This window comes from Salvelinus namaycush, chromosome 8 (genome assembly GCF_016432855.1).
Source record: "Salvelinus namaycush isolate Seneca chromosome 8, SaNama_1.0, whole genome shotgun sequence".
Classification (NCBI taxonomy): Eukaryota; Metazoa; Chordata; class Actinopteri; order Salmoniformes; family Salmonidae; genus Salvelinus; species Salvelinus namaycush.
In genome coordinates, this window is record NC_052314.1 from 15,855,424 (window position 1) to 15,878,467 (window position 23,044).

At 44.8% G+C, this 23,044-nt stretch overlaps 1 protein-coding gene across 1 annotated transcript in view; it reads left to right on the plus strand.

The window, feature by feature from the left end:
- Positions 1 to 3,220: 3,220 nt before the first annotated feature.
- LOC120052036 (protein unc-13 homolog A-like) overlaps positions 3,221 to 23,044 on the plus strand; it is an 82,951-nt gene continuing 63,127 nt past the window's right edge. Inside the window, exons 1-4 of the mRNA XM_038998901.1 lie at positions 3,221 to 3,461; positions 11,630 to 11,659; positions 11,760 to 11,859; positions 21,602 to 21,719. Of these exons, the coding sequence (XP_038854829.1) occupies positions 3,221 to 3,461; positions 11,630 to 11,659; positions 11,760 to 11,859; positions 21,602 to 21,719 (489 nt within the window). The remainder of the gene's footprint in view (positions 3,462 to 11,629; positions 11,660 to 11,759; positions 11,860 to 21,601; positions 21,720 to 23,044) is intronic.

Genomic DNA, 23,044 nt, shown 5'->3' on the forward strand with positions numbered 1-23,044 from the left:
CACCCCATCACTGTGACGTATTGTTTGTTTTGTGACACACGTCTTTCAGAGCTCTGTTTTTCCCGTGATTTACTGCTCCCGTGTATAATAGTTTTTGATTGCCTCGCTAACGATGCCTTTTGCCTATTCCCTGCCTGTACTTTAGCCTATCGGATTCCCTGTTATCTACCTATTGCCTGATCTCCTGGATTACGTTACTAGCCTTTTCCCTGCCTGTACTGTTGCCCTTTTGGACCCCCTGTGTATGACCTTCTGCCTGCCCCTGGACCCAGCTACCTGCCTCCTCCTGTGGTCCTATGCAATAAACACCTGCTGCGCCCTGCGCTTGAAACCAGCTCTCTGTCTCCCCTCATGTTCATTACAGAATACCTCACCAAAAACGACAGATGGATTCAGCGGAGCTGCAGCTACGTCTGGCCAGACAGGAGGAACGAATCGATGAACTCTGCGACCTCCCTCGCCAGTCCATTCCTGCTTCACCCATATCAGGTGTCACAGCTTCTTCTCGTTCATCTCCCCCATATCCATGCCTAATAAATACCACGGATCCCCAGGGAAATGTCAATGATTTCTCATGCAGTGTAACCTGTACATAGACCATCACCCAGCTGACTTCACCTCTGACAAAGACAGGGTGGACTTCGTCATCTCCCTACTCACAGGCAAAGCTCTGAATTGGGTCACAGCCCCGTGGGCCGCTCAAAGTTCTGATCTGTCCTCTTAATCATGTTTCCACGCCCTCTTTGAGGTATTCGACCATTCAGTTTTAGGTCGTCACACCGGGGACCTGTTATGTGAGCTGCGACAGGGCCGTCGCTCCACCACTGAGTATGCCCTTGAGTTTCGTACCATGGCTGCCGGCAGTGGATGGAGTGAACCAGCTTTCCTTACAGTCTACCGGAGGGGTCTTAATCGGGAGTTACAGACTGAACTGGCCTGCAGAGGAGATTTAACGGACCTAAACCAGTACATCTGGATGTCCATATCCATTGGCAACCTGCTGGTGGACCGCAGACCTATAAAGTCGCCCATGGCCTGCAAGTCTTCCACGCCCTTCTCTCGTCCACCACGGTCCAATAGCCCTGAACCCATGCAACTCGGCCGCGCCCCTCTCACGTTTGCCGAGAGACACCGGAGGTTACGTGAAAACCTTTGCCTCTATTGTGGAGAGAGTAACCACCTACTCAATAGCTGTCCAATTCGCCAAACTCGAAGGGGTGACCACAACCCCTCCACTTCCGCCCGGGTAAGCACCTCTACGTTTTTGAACGTTACCAAAAGGCAGTTTGGGATCCCGGCTCTTCTTTCTGCTAATGGGGGTCAATCAGTTTCTGGAGGGACTAGTGGACTCGAGGGGCTGCAGGAAATGTCATTGATGAACAATTGGCACAACAGATTAGGGTCAAGCTAATCCCTGTTAATCCTCCCTTTAGGATTAATGCGCTGAATGGACAACCTCTCGGAACTGATCTTGTGACACGCATGACCGACAGTATCACCCTTCAGATTGGCCTCCTTCACTCTGAGGTCATTCAGTTAATGATGTTGTCTTCACCTAAAGAACCCCTCATCCTCGGTCACCCCTGGCTAAGCCTTCACAACCCTGCCATCTCCTGGCGGCAAGGGGAACTGCTGTCATGGTCTCCATCTGTTTTAAGAACTGCTTCAGTCTACCCTGTCGAGCCACCTCTATAGAAGGATCGGAGTCTGCCATTCCAACCCACATCCCACCTGTATATGCCCAGTTCCTGGGTGTCTTCAGCAAGAAAAAGGTGTTCATTCTGCCCCCTCATCGCCCGGAGGACTGCGCAATCGACCTCCTTCCTGGGGCATCGCCCCCTAAGGGTCGGATCTACCCCTTGTCCATCCCAGAGAATGAGGCTATGGACACCTATGTAGAAGAGGCTCTCAACGTGGGATTCATCCGTCCATCCACGTCTCCGGCTGCATCCATTTTCTTTTTTGTAAAAAAAAAGGATGCTATTCTCCGTCTCTGCATAGATTACCGACCCCTCAATGACCTTACCATCAAGATTCGCTTCCCTCTTCCTCTGATTCCGGCCGCACTAGTACAAGTTGGACAGGCTACCATCTACCTACATAGTGCTTACAACTTGGTCCGTATCCGAAGTGGGGATGAGTGGAAGATGGTGTTCATCACCGCGAGGGGTCACTATGAATACCTGGTTATGCCCTATGGTCTCACCAATGCTCCCGCAGTCTTCCAGTCCTTCATTAATTACGTTTTCCAGGACATGATCAACCAGTTCCTCATCGTGTACATTGGTGATAACTTGATCTACTCTCACTCCCTTGTAGAACATGTACAACACGTGCTGACACCAGGAAGGGTCAACATTGACGAAGGCAAAGTCACAGCCGTGCTTAACTGGACCAAACCTGCCACCGTAAAGGAACTACAACATTTCCTAGGATTCTCCAACTACTACCGCCGGTTCATCCGAAACTGCAGCAGCACAACCGCTCCTCTCTCAGCTCTCACCAGTCAAAAAACCCATACACTCCAATGGACCGACATCGCCCTTACTGCATTTGAGACCTTCAAATGCCTCTTCACCTCTGCACCCATCCTTAGGCAGCTAGATCCTACCCTTCCTTTTGTTCTGGAGGTGGATGCATCCGAGGTCGGCTATCGAAGAGTGGTGCCGCTGATTAGAGGGAGCTCATCACCCATTCCTTGTTCTTACCGACCACCGCAATTTGGAGTACTTAAGAAGTGCTAAGAGGCTCAACCCCAGACAGGCTCGCTGGGCACTCTTCTTCACCCGATTCAACTTCATAGTCACCTACCTGCCCCGCAAGAAAAATGTGAAGGCTCATTCCTTATCCCGTCTATTTGACGCCTCTTCCTCTAACCCAGCTCCCGAGCCCATCCTGCCGCCGTCTTGTGTCGTGGGACCCATACAGTGGGAAATCCAAGCAGCCATCCAAGAGGCTCTACGCCACAACCCAGCACCTCCAGAAACCCCTGCAGGCAAGACCTAACTAATGCCGTGGTGCCATACCTTGTTCTGGCCATCCCAGAATCACCCGGACCACGGAGCTACTGCGCAAGTTCTGGTGGTCATCCCTAACAGCCGACGTCCGTGATTATGTTCTTTCCTGTCCCGTCTGTGCTTGGGCAAATAGCCCTCGCCAACTACCTAGCGGTAATCTCGAGCCTTTACCTACACAACACAGACCATAGTTCCGTATCGCCATGGATTTCCTCATGGATCTGCCAGACTCTTCCGGCTTCATGACTATTTTAGTTGTAGTGGACCGGTTCTCCAAGATGTGCCGACTCATCACCCTTCCGCATCTACCTAATGCCATGGAAATTGCCGAGTGCATGTTCCAACAGGTGTTTTGTCTGTATGGGATCCCGGAAGATATCGTTTCGGATCAGGGACCCCAGTTCGTCTCCAGGGTGTGGCGAGCCTTCTGCGACCAACTGGGTGGTATCCAGGCTATCCTCTGGATACCATCCCCAAACCAACGGGCAGACGGAACGCCTGAATCAGGAAATGGGGAAGTACCTTTGCCAACACTGCACCCACCAACCACACGAGTGGAGTCGCTATCTAGCCTGGGCCGAATACGCACAGAACTCCCTGGTGCATTCCTCACTCCATATCACTCCTTTTCAGTGTGTCCTCGGATACTTTTGCAATGCACTGTACCACCCTTACCTTGTCACAATACAACTGATTGGCTCAAACGCATTAAGAAGGAAAGAAATTCCACAAATTAACTTTTAACAAGGCACACCTGTTAATGGAAATGCATTACAGGTGACTACCTCATGAAGCTGGTTGAGAGAATGCCAAGCGTGTGCAAAGCTGTTAACTTCTTCTGGCTGCAAGCCCGAGGTCGGTACACTTATGACAACAGCCAGCTCAAGTGCAGGGCGCGAAATTCAAAATATATTTTTTATAAATATTTAACTTTCACACATTAACAAGTCCAATACAGCATTTGAAAGATAAACATCTTGTGAATCCAGCCAACATGTCCGATTTTTAAAATGTTTTACAGCGAAAACACCACATATATTTATGTTAGCTCACCACCAAATACAAAAAAGGACAGACATTTTTCACAGCACAGGTAGCATGCACAAAACCAACCTAACTAACCAAGAACCAACCAAACTAACCAAGAAACAACTTCATCAGATGACAGTCTTATGACATGTTATTCAATAAATCTATGTTTTGTTCGAAAAATGTGCATATTTGAGCTATAAATCAGTTTTACATTGCAGCTACCATCACAGCTACCGTCAGAAATAGCACCGAAGCAGCCAGAGTAATTACAGACACCAACGTCAAATACCTAAATACTCATCATAAAACATTTCTGAAAAATACATGGTGTACAGCAAATGAAAGACAGGCATCTTGTGATTCCAGCCAATATTTCCGATTTCTTAAGTGTTTTACAGCGAAAACACAATATAGCATTATATTAGCTTACCACAATAGCCAGAAACACAAGCCATTCCCCAGCAGCAAAAGTTAGCGATCGTAACAAACCAGCAAAAGATATATAATTTTTGACTAACCTTGATAAGCTTCATCAGATGACAGTCCTATAACATCAGGTTATACATACACTTATGTTTTGTTCGAAAATGTGCATATTTAGAGCTGAAATCAGTGGTTATACATTGTGCTAACGTAGCATCTTTTTCCCACAACGTCCGGATATTTTTCTGACACTCACATATTCTGACCAAATAACTATTCATAAACATAACTAAAAAATACATGTTGTATAGGAAATGATAGATACACTAGTTCTTAATGCAATCGCCGTGTTAGAATTCTAAAACTAACTTCATTACGATATGCAGTTTACGTTATGGCGAGAGCGTGCCCAAAACCTGGCCGCAAACTACTAGTACACATGTACGACAGATATATGAAATAACATCATAAAATGGGTCCTACTTTTGATGATCTTCCATCAGAATGTTGTACAAGGGGTCCTTTGTCCAGAACAATCGTTGTTTGGATGTAGAATGTCCTCTTCTCCAGTCAATTAGCACGGAAAGCTAGCAAAGTGGCGCGAAGCTCTCCTTCCTGAACATACGCAGACAAAGCAACACGCCTAACGTCCCGAAAAAATTTCAATAATCTAATAATACTATATTGAAAAAACATACTTTACGATGATATTGTCACATGTATCAAATAAAATCAAAGCCGGAGATATTAGTCGTCTATAACGACAGCTTTACAGAAGGCAATACCAGGTCCCTTCTCGCGCGCTCCAGAAAACAGGAAACTGGTGACACGTCATACAAAGAGCTTTTATTCGACCCCAGATCAAGTTATACACTCCATTTCTTCTCTCACTGCCTGTCGACATCTAGTGGAAGACGTATGAAGTGCATGTATACTGATATATATCAAGGACATTTATAGGCAGGCCCTAGAACAGAGCATCGATTTCAGATTTTCCACTTCCTGTCAGGAAGTTTGCTGCAAAATGAGTTCTGTTTTACTCACAGATATAATTCAAACGGTTTTAGAAACTAGAGAGTGTTTTCTATCCAATAGTAATAATAATATGCATATTGTACGAGCAAGAATTGAGTACGAGGCCGTTTGAAATGGGCACCTTTTATCCAGGCTACTCAATACTGCCCCTGCAGCCCAAACAGGTTAAAGGCTTTTGGATTTGTTTAACACTTTTTTGGTTACTACATGATTCCATATGTGTTATTTCATAGTTTTGATGTCTTTACTATTATTCTACAATGTAGAAAATAGTAAAAATAAAGAAAACCTTCAAATGATTCGGTGTGTTCAAACTTTTGACTGGTACTGTACCTTGAAAGACTCACAGTTCTAATCGCTGCTAAAGATGCTTCTACAAAGTATTGATTCAGGGGTGTGAATACCTATGTAAATTAGATATTGCTGTAGTCCTATTTCATTAAAAAAAAAATCGAAAAACATGTTTTTCGCTTTGTCATCATGGGGTATTGTGTGCCGATGGGTGAAAAAAATACATAATTAATTTTGAATTCAGGCTGTAACACATCAAAATGTGGACTATGTCAAGGGGTATGAATACTTTCTGTAGGCACTGTAGGTCTATTTGCATATCTTCAGATCATTAGTGATAAGGAAGAGGCTTGCTCAGTGCTCTGTGAGAGAGCAGATTCCTAGCTTCATTGTGCCTAGAGTCACATTACCATGTCAAACAGTACACACACACACTTCCTTGCTGTAATGAATGGGCTTGTTTTTATTTGAGAAACCCTCAGTCATTTCTTCTTCCCACATGAACATCCACTGAAGCTCTCAGTGTATTCCCCAGCATTTAATGTGTTCAGTGGCACAGCTAGCTAGCATGAATAATGCTGTAATCCAATGCAAGGATAATTATCTTGCGCCAGCCGAGGCCTGTTCAGTTCCATATAATCAGACACGATATTACATTATCTCATGCTCTGTTTACGTTCTGAATACATGATGCCTGTATCTTGCCTCGGAGAAGGCAAGAATCAGGCTTCTCTTTGAAAGAAAGCAAGCCCTTGGCTTTAATTCCATTTTTCCATTTCTGTGGATTCAATGTTTTTTTTATGTGCCCTTATTCTTCATAAGGGCGCATTTAATTGGATCCTGTTAAATTACACAGCCTTGACCTTTGATTATGTTGACTATTATCACGTTATAATCAAGATTAATTTCACTATACTCCCCTGAGTATGGGGTGAGTGAGTGACTTAATTTCCCCTTCAATTAGATAGAATAAGATGATATGGTGGGATTAATAAATTATGTTGTCTCATTCCTGCCTTTCAGATAATTTTTATTTTCTAGCTCCTTCTTCTGTTTCTTCATAACTGAGAATTCCTGCATGTTACAGGTTTGAATTATATTGCTGTTGCTTGCTCTTGGTACAAATACAACTGCTCTGAAGTATGAGGTGCTTGTAAGCTTTTGATTGGAAAATCTCAGGCAATAAAACCTTGGCGCTCCTCTGTAGGCCGAGAGCGGCATTATTTGCTGCAAAGAGCGAAGAGAATCTGTAATTGCTGTTGTAAGGAAGAGGACACATTTCTGAGGGTTTGCACAAAATGTTGGCTTAGTTTTTTTTGTAAACCCTCCTGCCATCACAGCCAAGATGCTTTAGCATTGTGCCTGTGAGTGGCGTGAGTACCCCTCTCCTACCCCTCTCCACCACCACCCCCAAACCTCCAATCCGCTACAATTATTTTTAGTGGTGGAGGTGCAGCGTGGCTCTGTTCTGCTCCTCCCTTGCTTGGCTGCACAGAGAGATTAATGGAACACAAGAAAAATAGATGGTATACACACACCACATGGCAGGAGGGGGGCGTGGGAGTGAGAGAGATAGAGAGAGACAGGAGGGAGAGAGAAAGGGGAAATCCAGGCAGTGAATCAAGGCTAATGATGGGGAGGGCACTGCGTTGGAGGGAGGGTGGGACATGGTTGGCTGAGGCGGAGGTGTTGAGGAATAGACAGCTGAACAGGCTGGCAGAATGACTGAGTAGAATCCTCGGGGGGGGGGGGTAATAATGGAGCTCAACGTCTCTTTTGTTGTTTGTATTTTGCAGTGTTCCGTGGAATCACACCAAAGGGGATAAAGTAGGCTGTTAGATTGAGTAATGATATCATGAAAGACTTAGCTCTGAAGTTGGTTAAGTGCATTCTCTAACTCAGGCAACTAACTCAGAGCGAATGGTCTGGGGTCCGCAACATAATTATAATTTGTACACTGCAAATTGTCCACAACTAAGCCTAAAAAGAGATTGTATTTGAAAATAACACTAATTTCATACCTTTATTACATTAACACACAATCACATCTTTTTTTGTGTGTGGGGGAATACAGATGTCCTAAAAACTTTGTAAAACGGCGCTGCCTGTTAACGACCCCTGGTCTAACTCCTCCTCCTCCCCTGCAGACTAGCAGGTTAGATTGATATTCAGATAAAACAAACATCATCCTCAGGGTCTGTTGGGATGAGCTATTTTAAGTACATCCAGTATTGTCATGATGCTTTTTTAAAACCTTTATTTAATTAGGCAGGTCAGTTAAGAACAATTTCTTACTTTGAATGACGGCCTAGGAACAGTGGGTTAACTGCCTTGTTCAGGGGCAGAACGGCAGATTTTTACTGTGTCAGCTCGGGGATTCGATCTTGCAACCTTTCGGTTACTACTAAAATCTTAATTGGCTTCATAAAAAAGGCATTCTTGTGATAATTGTTATGATATTGTAACGGGCTTCCTCCTTCTCCTCATCCGAAGAGGAGTAGCAAGGATTAGACCAAAATGCAGCGTTGTGATAAGACATGATTTTTAATCAACAAAACAGAAAACACGACGAACACTTGAATAATTACAAAACAACAAACGACGTAGACAGACCTGGACGACGAACTTACATGAAACACGAAGAACGCAAGAACAGGAAAACTGACTACATAAAACGAACAAACAAACAAAACCGAAACAGTCCCGCGTGGCGTAACATACACTGACACAGGAGACAACCACCCACAACAATCAATGTGAAAACACCTACCTTAATATGGCTCTCAATCAGAGGAAATGAAAACCACCTGCCTCTAATTGAGAGCCATATCAGGTCACCCTTTAACCAACATAGAAACACATAACATAGACTACCCACCCAAACTCACGCCCTGACCGTCAAACACATACAAAAACAACAGAAAACAGGTCAGGAACGTGACAGATATGGATTATTCATATAGGTCAGAGGGCTCCAGTTAAACCCATAATTATAGAAAATGGGCTAGTAGATATTTAGCACTCTCCGCGCCTGCGCTGCTTGCGGGCATCAGTGTTACATTCCACTGTGCCCCCAGAGAAAATCCTTTGAGGTTCATTTAGCCAACTCTGGGATTCCAAATGGACCACTTTCCTTCTTTTCCTTTTCTTAACTGCAGCTTTTGGAGATGAAGTGAATGGAGGCGTTCAGTGGGGATTAGATGGAAACCTTTGAATATTAATGCCCTGAACATGGGGGTGCTTGGCATCGGCAGGGCAGGCGGGTGGGCGCGGGATTCATTAATAATGAATGGGCCAGTTGACGTCAGAGTACGTGATAAAAAAAGTCCTGGTTGCCTAAAGTAAGCCCATAAGAGATGATAGTGGTACCTTTACCTTAACACAGGGTTTCCTAAACCCCCCCTTAGTTGGTTATTTGAATCAGCTGCGTAGTTCCATTGTCCAAAAATAAAACGCTTACCGAGTTTGGGAAACCCTGCCTTAACCAACCTGCTTCCATTGTGTCATACAGCCTCACTGTCGGCCTCACTGCCCCCTTTCATCCTACCTGTGACTACTTGTGCGTGCACACTAGGGGTGTAGTGCTGCCGGGGCAAGGAGGAGCGGCACTCCCTCACTTCTTTCAATTTGAGAATTCACGGATCTGGTAAAACTATTTCTGTAAGATTCATTCTGATGATGTTTTAATAAATTATATTTAATTACCACTAAAATTTCATGAAAAACGATAGAATGACAAACCAAATAAATATGTATAGCAGCCTAGAGGTAGGTAAATGATGTTTTTTTCTGTCTTCTGTCTGGCAGTGGCGAGAACGATGAAGAACTATAGGCTACGTGTGTGCACTGCAGAGACCCGTCGGAGGCTTGATCACTTTGGCCAATCAGAATGTTGAAAATAAATAATAATTCTCTGTGCGTCTGCCTTGATGTTCATAAAACTCCCCGAACCCCCTCTTGCAAAGTGGAACCCAGAACGATATGTGACCACTTGGTTACAGTGACACTGTTCTGCCGAGGACAGCCAAACTAGAGTGTCCACCTAAAAGCCCAAGGAGACTGACCCTCTCTGGAAGTTGCTGTAGCCCTGGTTGGGGTATTTAGCCTACATTGGCTATTGGTTGAGACGCAGGGCCTGTTCTAGCTTGGTATGTCAGGGTAGGAAATTGGAAATGTGAATTGGGCCAAGTTGGAGGTAATAATGCATTTAGGTTATAGTTTATTGAGATGCACGAATACACCACACCAAAGCTTGATTTTATGGCTGTTTTTAATACTTCCTTCAATTCTTTGCAGTAATGATTTAGGTTCACTACTTTGTCAGTTAATTTGGTAGCATGTTTAAGCTATGCTAATAAATTATATGAATTAATAGTTCACCTCTCTGTTTTCTTTTATTCTGTAATGGGGTATATTGTAGCCATGTGTTCAAGCTAATCAAATAAAAGTGTATTTACGATACAGAGTGTAAGCTACAGCAATAAAGCTGACCTCACAAACAGTGCAATGATACTAAGATATATGTATTTGTATTTACATTAGGCTATAGCCTACAAATAGCTGTACCACATAGTCGTATGTCTATTAGGCTATAGGCCTACCTCAAATTATTGTTGTTTGTTCCTGAACTGACCGAACGGCAGAGCTATCCTTAAGCTGTCCTTCAGCACCACACATTTGTTCAACGTCATTGCATGATCCTGGTGCTGTCCTTTCAGCACCCCGAATGACGCTCCAATCGCTTAAAATGACATCTCATCAAGATCTGTTGCCTACGCCTAATAGGCCTACTCATCACTTATTATTATTATTATTACAAATAGAAGATTATCACTTCTCACAATGGTGCTAGTTTAGTAAAGTTCGATCAAAGGTGAATCAATGTCTCGCAAGATCACATAAAGATGAATTAGTATTTTAAATAATAGAACCGAATATAATAGCATAGCATAGTAGGCCTATAACATTACTGTTACACCAAAAACACCTAATTTCTAACAAGATTTTAGGATGGTTAGCTAAAGCAGAATAGTCCATGTCTGGGCATAGGCACGTTACAATTGGAGGATGCATGTTATGTATATTCTATAATGATAGGCTATTCTCTAGGCTACATCTGTCGGTACAAACTTTGATGACGTCATTTACAAAACAGTTTTGCCCTCCCTCACCTAAAAAAATAGAACACTACCTCACTGGTGCACGCACGCACGCACGCACCTCTCTGAACCACTCTCGCCTGAGCATAATGCTGAGAGCCTTCCACATCTGTTGACTAATGCAGGCTTTGATATTGAGATCCAGGCATTCTGCCATCAGAGGGAGTGCATTCTACTTCTCCTCCTATGAAATGCCAGGGTCTTGTCAATCACTCACAAACCCCATGTGATGATTTGCATATTGGGCTCCCGAGTGGCGCAGCGGTCTAAGGCACTGCATCTCAGTGCTAGAGGCGTCACTACAGACCCTCGTTCGATTTCAGGCTGTATTACAACCGGCCGTGATTGGGAGTCCCATAGGGCGGCGCACAATTGGCCCAACGTCGTCCGGATTAGGGTTTGGCCAGGGTAGGCCGTCATTGTAAATAAGAATTTGTTCTTAACTGACTTGAATAGTTAAATAAAAAATACATTAAAAAAGAATAAATACAAATCTAAATCACAAAGTGATGCTGTCTTATGCAGAAAACATTTTCAGTCCAGAGAGGTGTGGGTTATTAGTAGGTTTGTTTTTAGAAACCTGAATTTCTAGATTGATTGACCCATTGATCCCATTTTGTTTAACCCATTACAGTATGGCTCATGCTTTGTTTCTCTCTGTCTGTTTTGCAGTGAAGAAAGCCAAACTCGATGGAGCCCAAGGTGAGTCGAGACATGTTTGACCATGTTTGATTTAGTATTAAAAGTCTTAGAAACACTGCTTTGTTTTACAATAAGACTGATATTCCTTGATGTTCCACAGAGAAATTTAACACCTACGTGACGCTGAAAGTGCAGAACGTCAAGAGCACAACCATCGCTGTGCGTGGTGCCCAGCCATGCTGGGAGCAGGACTTCATGTTGTAAGTCTTCTTCCTTTTCCCCTTCTTTCTTCTCATCTTCCCAGTCTTCTTCCTTTTCCCCTTCTTTCTTCTCATCTTCCCAGTCTTCTTCCTTTTCCCCTTCTTTCTTCTCATCTTCCCAGTCTTCTTCCTTTTCCCCTTCTTTCTTCTCATCTTCCCAGTCTTCTTCCTTTTCCCCTTCTTTCTTCTCATCTTCCCAGTCTTCTTCCTTGGTTCTCCCCCTCTTTGTCCTTAGTCCTTTTCTTACTCCTTCTCTTCCCCCCACTCCTCTTTATCTTTTCTCCTCTTCCTTTTTCCTCCTCTTCCTCTTCTCTCCTTTCTCTTAATTTTCTCTCTCTCTCTCTCTCTCTCTCTCTCTCTCTCTCTCCCCCATAGGAAATACTTACTAGTTTACATGTTGAGCTGCCCTGGGTCCTCAGTGCTCTCTCAGCGATGAGACTAGAAGGTTCTGGAGGCCTGATCTCAGATGCAAGATATGCTACTGTTGAGCTTCCCAAGGCTGCCCTGGCCCGCCATCCAGTCAGTCAGCCAGCCAGGCAGGCAGTTACACTAATGTGTTAACACCAGAGAGCACACATGTTGTGTAACACGGACTGCAGGGACTCCTGAATAAATGTTTTAAGTAGTGACGTCTAAGGTGCCCCACAGAGCCACTCTCACTGGTTGTGCAGCAGTCAAGGGAAATTATTAAGTCCAAGTTATTTTTCGGAAGTATTTCTTAACTGATAATAGGAGCAAGATGTTGCCCTGAAACAGCAGAAGAGTGAATAATAGATGATAATCACTATCTCTCTCCTGCATTTCTTAGATTCCTAAAGCTGCTAAACGTCAACACCCCTCCGTCCCCCCTCTCTCTCCCCTTTAAGTTCTTTCTCTTTCTCGGAGCCCATAATGCAGTGCCAACGTCAGCTGTTTGTGAGATTACTTCCTGGGCTCTCAAGATAAATATCTGTTTTCATATTAAAGCAGTTGTTTAGGATTAGGATTTGGTTCACTTGAGAGGCTGACTTGCTGTTGAGCGTAGAGTGAAAGTGCATCCTAAATGGCACCCTATCCCTATATAGGGCACTGCTTTTGACCAGGGCCGACAGGGCTCTGGTCAAAAGTTGTGTGCTATGTAGGGAACAGCGTGCTGTTTGAGATGCATCCTGAATCTAGCTGTGTGGATACTGAAGATGCTCAGAGTGCATATACAGTGGGGCAAAAAAGTATTTAGTCAGCCACCAATTGTGCAAGTTCTCCCACTTAAAAAGATGAGAGAGGCCTGTAATTTTCATCATAGGTACACTTCAACTATGACAGACAAAGTGAGAAAAAAAATCCAGAAAATCACATTGTAGGATTTTTAATGAATTTATTTGCAAATTATGGTGGAAAATAAGTATTTGGTCAATAACAAAAGTTTATCTCAATACTTGAGGGACCTGACGGAGTGGTGCCAGGAAAATAACCTCTCCCTCAACGTCTACAAAATGAAGGAGCTGATAGTGGACTTCCGGAAAAAGCAGAGGGAGCACGCTTCTATCCACATTGACAGGACCGCAGTGGAGAAGGTGGAAAGCTTCAAGTTCCTCAGCGTAGACATCACTTTTCGGCGTACACATCACTGACGATCTGAAATGGTCCACCCACACAGACAGTGTGGTGAAGAAGGCGCAACAGCGCCTCTTCAACCTCAGGAGGCTGAAGAAATTTGGCTTGGCACCTAAGACCCTCACAAACATTTACAGATGCACAATTGAGAGCATCCTGTTGGGCTGTATCACCGCCTGGTATGGCAACTGCACCGCCCGCAACCGCAGGGCTCTCCAGAGGGTGGTGCGGTCTGCCCAACGCATCACCGCAGGCACACTGCCTGCCCTCCAGGACACCTACAGCACCCGATGTCACAGGAAGGCCAAAAAGACATCAGCCACACGAGCCACGGGTTGTTCACCCACTATCATCCAGAAGGCGAGGTCAGTACAGATGCATCAAAGCCGGGACCGAGAGACTAAAAACCAGCTTCTATCTCAAGGCCATCAAACTGTTAAATAGCCATTCTTGGCCGGCTACCACCCAGTTTATTTAATCCTGCGTCTTTGAGGCTGCTGCCCTATAGTATATACATAGACATGGAATCACTGGTCAGTTTAATAATGAAACACAAGTCACTTTAAATAATATTTACATACTGCTTTACTCATTTCATATGTATATACTGTGTTCTATTCTACTGTATTTTAGTCAATGCACACAAGTCACTTTAAATAATATTTACATACTGCTTTACTCATTTCATATGTATATACTGTGTTCTATTCTACTGTATTTTAGTCAATGCCACTCCAACATTGCTCATCCTAATATTTATATATTTCTTAATTCCATTATTTTACTTTTAGATTTGCGTGTATTGTTATGAATTGTTAGATATTACTGCACTGTTGGAGCTAGGAACACAAGCATTTCGCTACACCCGCAATAACATCTGCTAAATATGTGTATGTGACCAATACAATTTGATTTGAGTATTTCTGGGTAAGTCTCTAATAGGTTTGTGTAGCACATGGGGATGTGTGAAACTTACTCCTCAGCCTGAAGTGTCCCCACTTGCTCCAGTGAATAGCTAGCTTTTTGCGCGGCGCCAACTGTTAAGACACTTCAGGAGGGCGGTAATGTGTGCTAGCAAGGCAGAGGTGTACTCTGCCTTGCTAGCAGAAGATGTACTCGCTAAGCAACCAGTGCAACGTCCTTTACATTTGCACACCTTTATTGTACAATATTTGCACATTATTTATTTTTTAATTCTTCAAGCTCTGTCAAGTTGGTTGTTGATCATTGCTAGACAAACATTTTAAAGCTCCTTTGTTTTGTTGATGTTGAAGGAGAGGTTATTTTCCTGGCACCACTCCATAGTCAAGCATAACCACCATGCTTGAAAATATGTGTTGTGTTGGATTTGCCCCAAACATAATGCTTTGTATTTGGTGTATCTTCTTGTCTAAGAAATACTAAAGAAAATAACTGTTCTTTAAAACATAAATCCTTCTTTATTCGAGTTAACTCGGAGCTGTACACGTATAGTGCATTGAGCTGGGATCTCCTGCTCTCCCACCGCTGTGAGTGGGCTGTGCGTCCCCTAAGTGGTCGCGTGGCCTCCGATTCAATCTGCAACACTATTCAGGACATAAAGTTAATTTCTTTTCCAATTTTTTTGCAGTTTTACTTTAATGCCTTATTGCAAACAGGATGCATGTTCTGTACAGGATTCCTTCTGTTCACTCTGTCATTTATGTTACTATTGTGGAGTAACTACAATGTTGTTGATCCATCCTCAGTTTTCTCCTATCACAGCCATAAAACTCTGTAACTGTTTCAATGTCATCATTGACCTCATGGTAAAATCCCTGAGCGATTTCCTTCCTCTCTGGCAACTGAGTTAGGAAGGATGCCTGTATCTCAAAGAAATAGAGAATTAAACTAATTTTATCCTCTTTTGCTCTTTCTACCACGATATACGCTTGCTCTTATTCCAGAAAGCACACCAGATATACCCTGGCATTATGGGGCTGAGCGATGAGGAGAAACTGAAAAGTTTTTTTGTCCAATGTGCATTTCCATTTGCAGAATATTTAGATAAAGCCTGGAATAAAAGAAAAAGGGCTACCTATAATTAAATTATAAAAATATTTAGCTGGTATAGGCTTGTCTCCCACACTAATCTTCTATTTGTGTGCCAGACTGGGTTCAAATGCCTTATGTTTCATTTTTCTGTATATGTTATTTATTTATGCATGTATGTATGTATGTATATGTATGTACAGTGCCTTTTGGAAAGTATTTTCCACATTTTGGTAGGTTACAGCCTTATTCTAAAATTGATTACATTTTCTTTCTCTCATCAATCTACACGCAATACCCCATAATGAAAAAGTAAAAACTGGATTTGATACATTTTTGCTAATTTATATATACAAGAAAAACTGAAATATCACATTTACATAAGTATTCAGACCCTTTACTCAGTACTTTGTTGAAGCACCTTTGGCAGTGATTACAGCTTTGAGTCTTCTTAGGTATGATGCTACAAGCATGGTACACCTGTATTTGGGGAGTTTCTCCCATTCTTCTCTGAAGATCCTCTCAAGCTCTGTCAGGTTGGATGGGGAGCGTTGCTGCACAGCTATTTTCAGGTCTCTCCAGAGATGTTTGATTGGGTTCAAGTCTGAGCTCTGGCTGGGCCACTCAAGGACATTCAGAGACTTGTCCCGAAGCCACTTCTGCATTGTCTTGGCTGTATGCTTAGGGTCATAGTCCTGTAGAAAGGTGAACCTTTGCCCCAGTCTGAGGTCCTGAGTGCTCTGGAGCAGCTTTTCATCAAGGATCTCTCTACTTTGCTCCATTCATCTTTCCTGACTATGAAAATGTGTAAATGGCGCCGGAGAGGATGGCTGACGTTTTCCGTGTTCCTAACCAATTGTGCTATTTTGCAATTTTTTTACGTTGTTTGTAACTTATTTTTTACTTATTTTGTACATAATGTTGCTGCTACCGTCTCTTATGACCGAAAATAACTTCTGCACATCAGAACAGCGATTACTCATCTTGAACTGGAAGACAGTTTTTCCTTTAATGAGTCCGACGAGTCCGACGCGAAGGATATACTGCTTTCCCGGGAACAGGCCAAAATCACTGTCATTTGCGTGAAGAAAAGGGAGCGGAGGTCGGGCTGCCTTCTGAGAATTCGTAGGCGAGCGAGTAAACTACCACTGCCATCTGTTCTATTGGCCAATGTAAAATCGATGACCTACGATCAAGATTATCCTACCAACGGGACATTAAAAACTGTAATATCTTATGTTTCACCAAGTCGTGGCTGAATGACGACATGGATAATATAGAGTTGGTGGGATTTTCCATGCCCCGGCAGAACAGAAAAGCTACATCTGGTAAAACGAGGGGTGGGGTTGTATGTCTATTTGTCAATAACAGCTGGTGCGCGATGTCTAATATTAAAGAAGTCTCGAGGTATTGCTCGAAATCTCGAGGTATTGCTTATGATAAGCTGTAGCCCACACTATCTACCAAGAGAGTTCTAATCTATATTATTCGTAGCCGTCTATTTACCACCACAAACCGATGCTGGCAGTAAGACCGCACTCAACCAACTCTATAAGGACATAAGCGAACAAGAAAATGCTCATCCAGAAGCGGCGCTCCTAGTGGCCGGGGACTTAAATCGGTTTGACCTAATTTGTACCAGCATCACATGTGCAACCAGAGGAAAAAACTCTAGACCACCTTTACTCCACACACAGAGATGCATAAAAAGCTCTCCCCTGCCCTCCATTTGGCAAATCTGACCATAATTCTATCCTACTGATTCCTGCTTACAAGCAAAAACTAAAGCAGGAAGTACCAGTGACTCGCTCAATATGGAAGAGGTCAAATGACACAGATGCTATGCTACAGGACTGTTTTGCTTACACAGACTGGAATATGTTCCGGGATTCATCCAATGGCATTGAGGAGTATACCACCTTAGTCATCGGCTTCATCAATAAGTGCATCGACGACGTCGTCCCCACAGTGACCATACGTACATATCCCAACCAGAAGCCATGGATTACAGGCAATATCCGCATCGAGCTAAAGGATAGAGCTTCCACTTTCAAGGTGTGGGACATTAATCTGGACACTTATAAGAAATCCCGCTATGCCCTCAGATGAACCATCAAACAAGCAAAGAGTCAATACAGGATTAAGATTGAATCCTACTACACTGGCTCTGACACTCATCAGATGTGGCAGGGCTTGAAAACTATTACGGATTACAAAGGGAAACCCAGATGCAAGCTACCCAGTGGTGCGAGCCTACCAGACGAGCTAAATGCCTTTTATGCTTGCACGAGAGCACCAGCTGTTCTGGACGACTGTGTGATAACGCTCTCGGTAGCCGATGTGAGCAAGACCTTTAAACAGGTCAACATTCACAAAGCCACGGGGCCAGATGGATTACCAGGACGTGTACTCAAAGCATGTGTGGACCAACTGGCAAGTGTCTTCAATGACATTTTCAACCACTCCCTGACCGAATCTGTAATAGCTACATGTTTCAAGCAGACCACCATAGTCGCTGTGCCCAAGGAAGCGAAGGTAACCTGCCTAGATGATTACCCCCCCATAGCACTCACGTCGGTAGCCATGAAGTGCTTTGAATGGCTGGCCATGGCTCACATCAACAGCATCCTGCTGGATACCCTAGACCCACTCCAATTCGCACACCGCCCCAACAGATCCACAGATGACGCAATCTCCATCGCACTACACACTGCCCTTTCCCACCTGGACAAAAGGAACACCGTGTGAGAATGCTGTTCATTGAATACAGCTCAGCGTTCAACACCGTAGTTTCCACGAAGATCATCAATAAGCTAAGAACCCTGGGACTAAACACCTCCCCCTGCAACAACACGTATGCCACGCTGATCCTCAACACTGGGGCCCCTCAGGGGTGTATACTCCTGTACTCCCTGTTCAGCCAAACACAACTCATTAAGTTTTCTGACGACACAACAGTGGTAGACCTGATCAGCGACAACGATGAGACGGCCTATAGGGAGGAGGTCAGAGACCTGGCAGTGTGGTGTAGGACAACAACCTCTCCCTCAATGTGAGCAAGTCAAGGAAGCTGATCATGAACTACAGGAAAAGGCGGGCCGAACAGGCCCCCATTAATATTGACGGGGCTGTAGTGGAGCGGGTTGAGAGTTTCAAGTTCCTTGGTGTCCACATCACCAATGAACTATCATGGTCCAAACACATCAAGACAGTTTTGAAAAGGGCACGACAACACCTTTTCCGCTCAGGAGACTGAAAAGATTTGGCATGGATCCTCAGATCCTCAAAAAGTTCTATAGCTGCACCATCGAGAGCATCTTGACAGGTTGCTTCACCGACTGGTATGGCAATTGCTCAGAGGGTAGTGCGTACGGACCAGTACATCACTGGGGCCAAGCTTCCTGCCATTCAGGAAGAGGAAAGCCCAAAAAATTGTCAGAGACTCCAGTCACCCAAGTCATAGACTGTTTTCTCTGCTACCGCACGGCAAGTGGTACCGAAGCGCCAAGTCTAGGACGAAAAGGCTCCTTAACAATGACTACAGAAGAATTAATCAAATGGCCACCCTTTCTTTTTACACTGCTGCTACTTGTGGTTTATTATCTCTGCACAGTCACCCCTACCTACATGTACAAATTACCTCGACTAACCTGTACCCCCCTCACATTGACTCTGTACCGGTACCCCCTGTATATAGCCTTGTTATTGTATTGTGTTACTTTTTATTATTTTTTACTTTCGTTTTTTTGTAAATATTTTCTTAACTCTTCCTGAACTGCACTGTTGGTTAAGGGCTTGTAAGTGAGTATTTCACGGTAAGCTCTACACTTGTTGTATTCGGCGCATGTGACAAATACAGTTTGATTTGATTTGACTAGTCTCCCAGTTCCTGCTGCTGAAAAACATCCCCACAGCATGATGCTGCTACCACCATGCTTCACCGTAGGGATAGTGCCAGGTTTCCTCCAGAAGTGACGCTTGACATTCAGGCCAAAGAATTCAAGCTTGGGTTCACAGACCAGAGAATCTTGTTTCTCATGGTATTAGAGTCTTTAGGGGCCTTTCGGCAAACTCAATGCGGGCTGTCATGTGCCTTTTACTGAGGTGTGGTTTCCGTCTGGCCACTCTACCATAAAGGCCTGATTGGTGGAGTGCTGCAGAGATGATTGTCTTTTTGGAAGGTATTCCCATCTCCACAGAGGAACTCTAGAGCTCTTGGTGAGAGCTATTGGTTTAGCGTAGTATACACGGCATTCGTCCTGAGGAGCGTGTTAGCCGTCTGATGCCACCTGTGCCAGCTTCCTATACTCGTCCTGAGGAGCGTGTCATTTGTCCTGTACCATGTGGGCTGGTTCTACGCACCAGGTCTCATGTGCGCGTTTCCACAGCCCAGTACGTCCTGTGCTAGCTCCCCGCATTCGCCCTGAGGTGCGTGTCATCAGCCCGGTGCCAAATCAAATCAAATGTATTTATATAGCCCTTCTTACATCAGCTGATATCTCAAAGTCCTGTACAGAAACCCAGCCTAAAACCCCAAACAGCAAGCAATGCAGGTGTAGAAGCACGGTGGCTAGGAAAAACTCCCTAGAAAGGCCAAAACCTAGGAAGAAACCTAGAGAGGAACCAGGCTATGAGGGGTGGCCAGTCCTCTTCTGGCTGTGCCGGGTGGAGATTATAACAGAACATGGCCAAGATGTTCAAATGTTCATAAATGACCAGCATGGTCAAATAATAATAATCACAGTAGTTGTCGAGGGTGCAGCAAGTCAGCACCTCAGGAGTAAATGTCAGTTGGCTTTTCATAGCCGATCATTAAGAGTATCTCTACCGCTCCTGCTGTCTCTAGAGAGTTGAAAACAGCAGGTCTGGGACAGGTAGCACGTCCGGTGAACAGGTCAGGGTTCCATAGCCGCAGGCAGAACAGTTGAAACTGGAGCAGCAGCACGGCCAGGTGGACTGGGGACAGCAAGGAGTCATCATGTCAGGTAGTCCTGAGGCATGGCCCTAGGACTCAGGTCCTCCGAGAGAGAGAAAGAAAGAGAGAAATAGAGAATTAGAGGGAGCATACTTAAATTCACACAGGACACTGGATAAGACAGGAGAAGTACTACAGATATAACAAACTGACCCTAGCCCCCCGACACATAAACTACTGCAGCATAAATACTGGAAGCTGAGACAGGAGGGTTCAGGTGAAACTGTGGCCCCATCCGATGATACCCCAGGACAGGGCCAAACAGGAAGGATTTGATTTGATTTGATCAGCTCGGTGCCACCTGTCCCACGCATCAGGCCTCCAGTGCGCCTCCACAGTCCAGAGCTTCCGGCGACAGTTCCCAGTCCAGCAGGAACTATCCAGCTTCACGTTTCGTTTGTTCGTTTTGTTCTTTTTGTTCTTTTTGTTCTTTAAGTTTCTATTCCAAAATGAAGGATGGAAACATACCACGCTGCATCTTGCTCTGCTCATTTCAACGAATGTGACACATGTAGTGACTGGGTGTGTTGATACACCATCCAAAGTGTAATTAATAACTTCACCATGCTCAAAGGCATATTCAATGTCTGCTTTTATTCCTCCCATCTATCAATAGGCGCCCTTCTTTGCGAAGCATTGGAAAACCTCCCTGGTTTTTGTGGTTGAATCTGTGTTTGAAATTCACTGCTTGACTGAGGGACCTTACAGATAGTTGGATGTGTGGTAAAGAGATGAGATAGTCATTCAAAAATGATTTTAAACACTGTTATTGCACACAGGGTGTGTCTATGGAAGTTATAATGTGATTTGTTAAGCACATTTTTACTTCTGAACTTATTTAGGCTTGACATAACAAAGGGGTTGAATACTTATTGACTCAAGACATTTCAGCTTTTCATTTTTTATAAATTTCTAAACATTTCTAAAAACTTAGACTTTAACATTATGGGGTGTGAATACTTTCTGAAGGCGCTGTAAAATTCATTTATTTTTGAGATGGGTTATATCGGTGGTTTATATTGTTTCATTTCCTCATCTCATCACGTCTCTTGTTCTTTCTCATAACTCCTCTCTCTCTCTCTCTCTCTCTCTCTCTCTCTCTCTCTCTCTCTCTCTCTCTCTCTCTCTCTCTCTCTCTCTCTCTCTCTCTCTCTCTCTCTGCAGTGAGATCAACAGGCTGGATCTGGGGCTGACAGTGGAAGTGTGGAACAAAGGGTTAATCTGGGACACCATGGTGGGCACCTTGTGGATCCCCTTGGAAAACATCCGCCAGTCTGATGAGGTACGGTATACCCACCATGCCCCCCCTGGCGCCCCCCTCTCCTCCCCCACCACACCTCACCCTCCTGGGTGTACAAGGTGTTTTACAAGCAGCACATCTGAGGCTCAGACACAAGTACATCACAACACTAGACTGATACTGTTTGTTGTCACGGCATTTCAAAGTGTTTAAGGTGGAACACAATTCATATCAGGAATGAAAGGAGTTTAAGGCAGGGCTCCAGACTGTGACCATTTATTTACATTTTGCACACAATTTTAGCACATTTATTAAAATTAAAAACGGAAATATTACATTTACGTAAGTATAAAGACCCTTTACTCAAATCCAAATCCAATTGTATTGGTCACATGGTTAGCAGATGTTATTGCGAGTGTAGCAAAATGCTTGTGCTTTTAGTTCAGACAGTGCAGCAATATCAACAAGTCATCTAACAATTCCACAACAGATACCTGTCACGCCCTGACCATAGAGAGCCTTTTTATTTTTTGGGGGGGGGGACACGGGGTGGTCGGCCGAGCCGAGGAATGACCAAGAGACCGTCAGGGAGTCGAAGGAGGAACTTGACGAAAGATTCCGTAGAGAGGTGGTGGCGATGAGAGTGCTGCAGAGCGGGCTTGCTGAGGAGCGTGACACCAGTCCGGTGTCATCTGCACCAGTTTCACGCATCTGCCCTCCAGTGCGCCTCCCCAGTCCGGTACGTCCTGTGTCTTCTCCACGCACTCGCCCTGAAGTGTGTGTCACCGTTCCGGTACAACTTGTGCCGGTTCTACGCACCAGGTCTCCAGTGCGCATACACAGCCCAGTACGTCCTGTGCCAGCTCCCCGCACTCGCTGTGCGAAGTGTGTCATCGTTCTGGCACCATCTGTGCCAGCTCTACGCACCAGGTCTCCAGTGCGCCTCCTCAGTTCGGTACGTCCTGTGCCTGCTCCTCGCACTCTCTCTCATGTGCGCCTTCCCAGTCAGGTACGTCCTGTGTCTGCTCCCCGCACTCGCCCTGAGGTGCGTGTCACCAGTCCGGTGCCACCTGTACCGGCCCCACGCATCAGGCCTCCAGTGCGCCTCCCCAGTCCGGTACGTCCTGTGCCTGCTCCTCGCGCTCGCCCTGAGGTGCGTGTTGCCAGTCCGGTACCACCAGTGCCAGCCCCATGCACCAGGCTTCCTGCGACGAGCCCCAGTCCAGACCTTCCGGTGACAGGTCCCAGTCCAGAGCTTCCGGCGACGGTTCCCAGTCCAGAGCTTCCGGCGACGTTTCACGGTCCGGAACCTCCTGAGACGGTTCACGGTCCGGAACCTCCTGAGACGGTCCACGGTCCGGAACCTC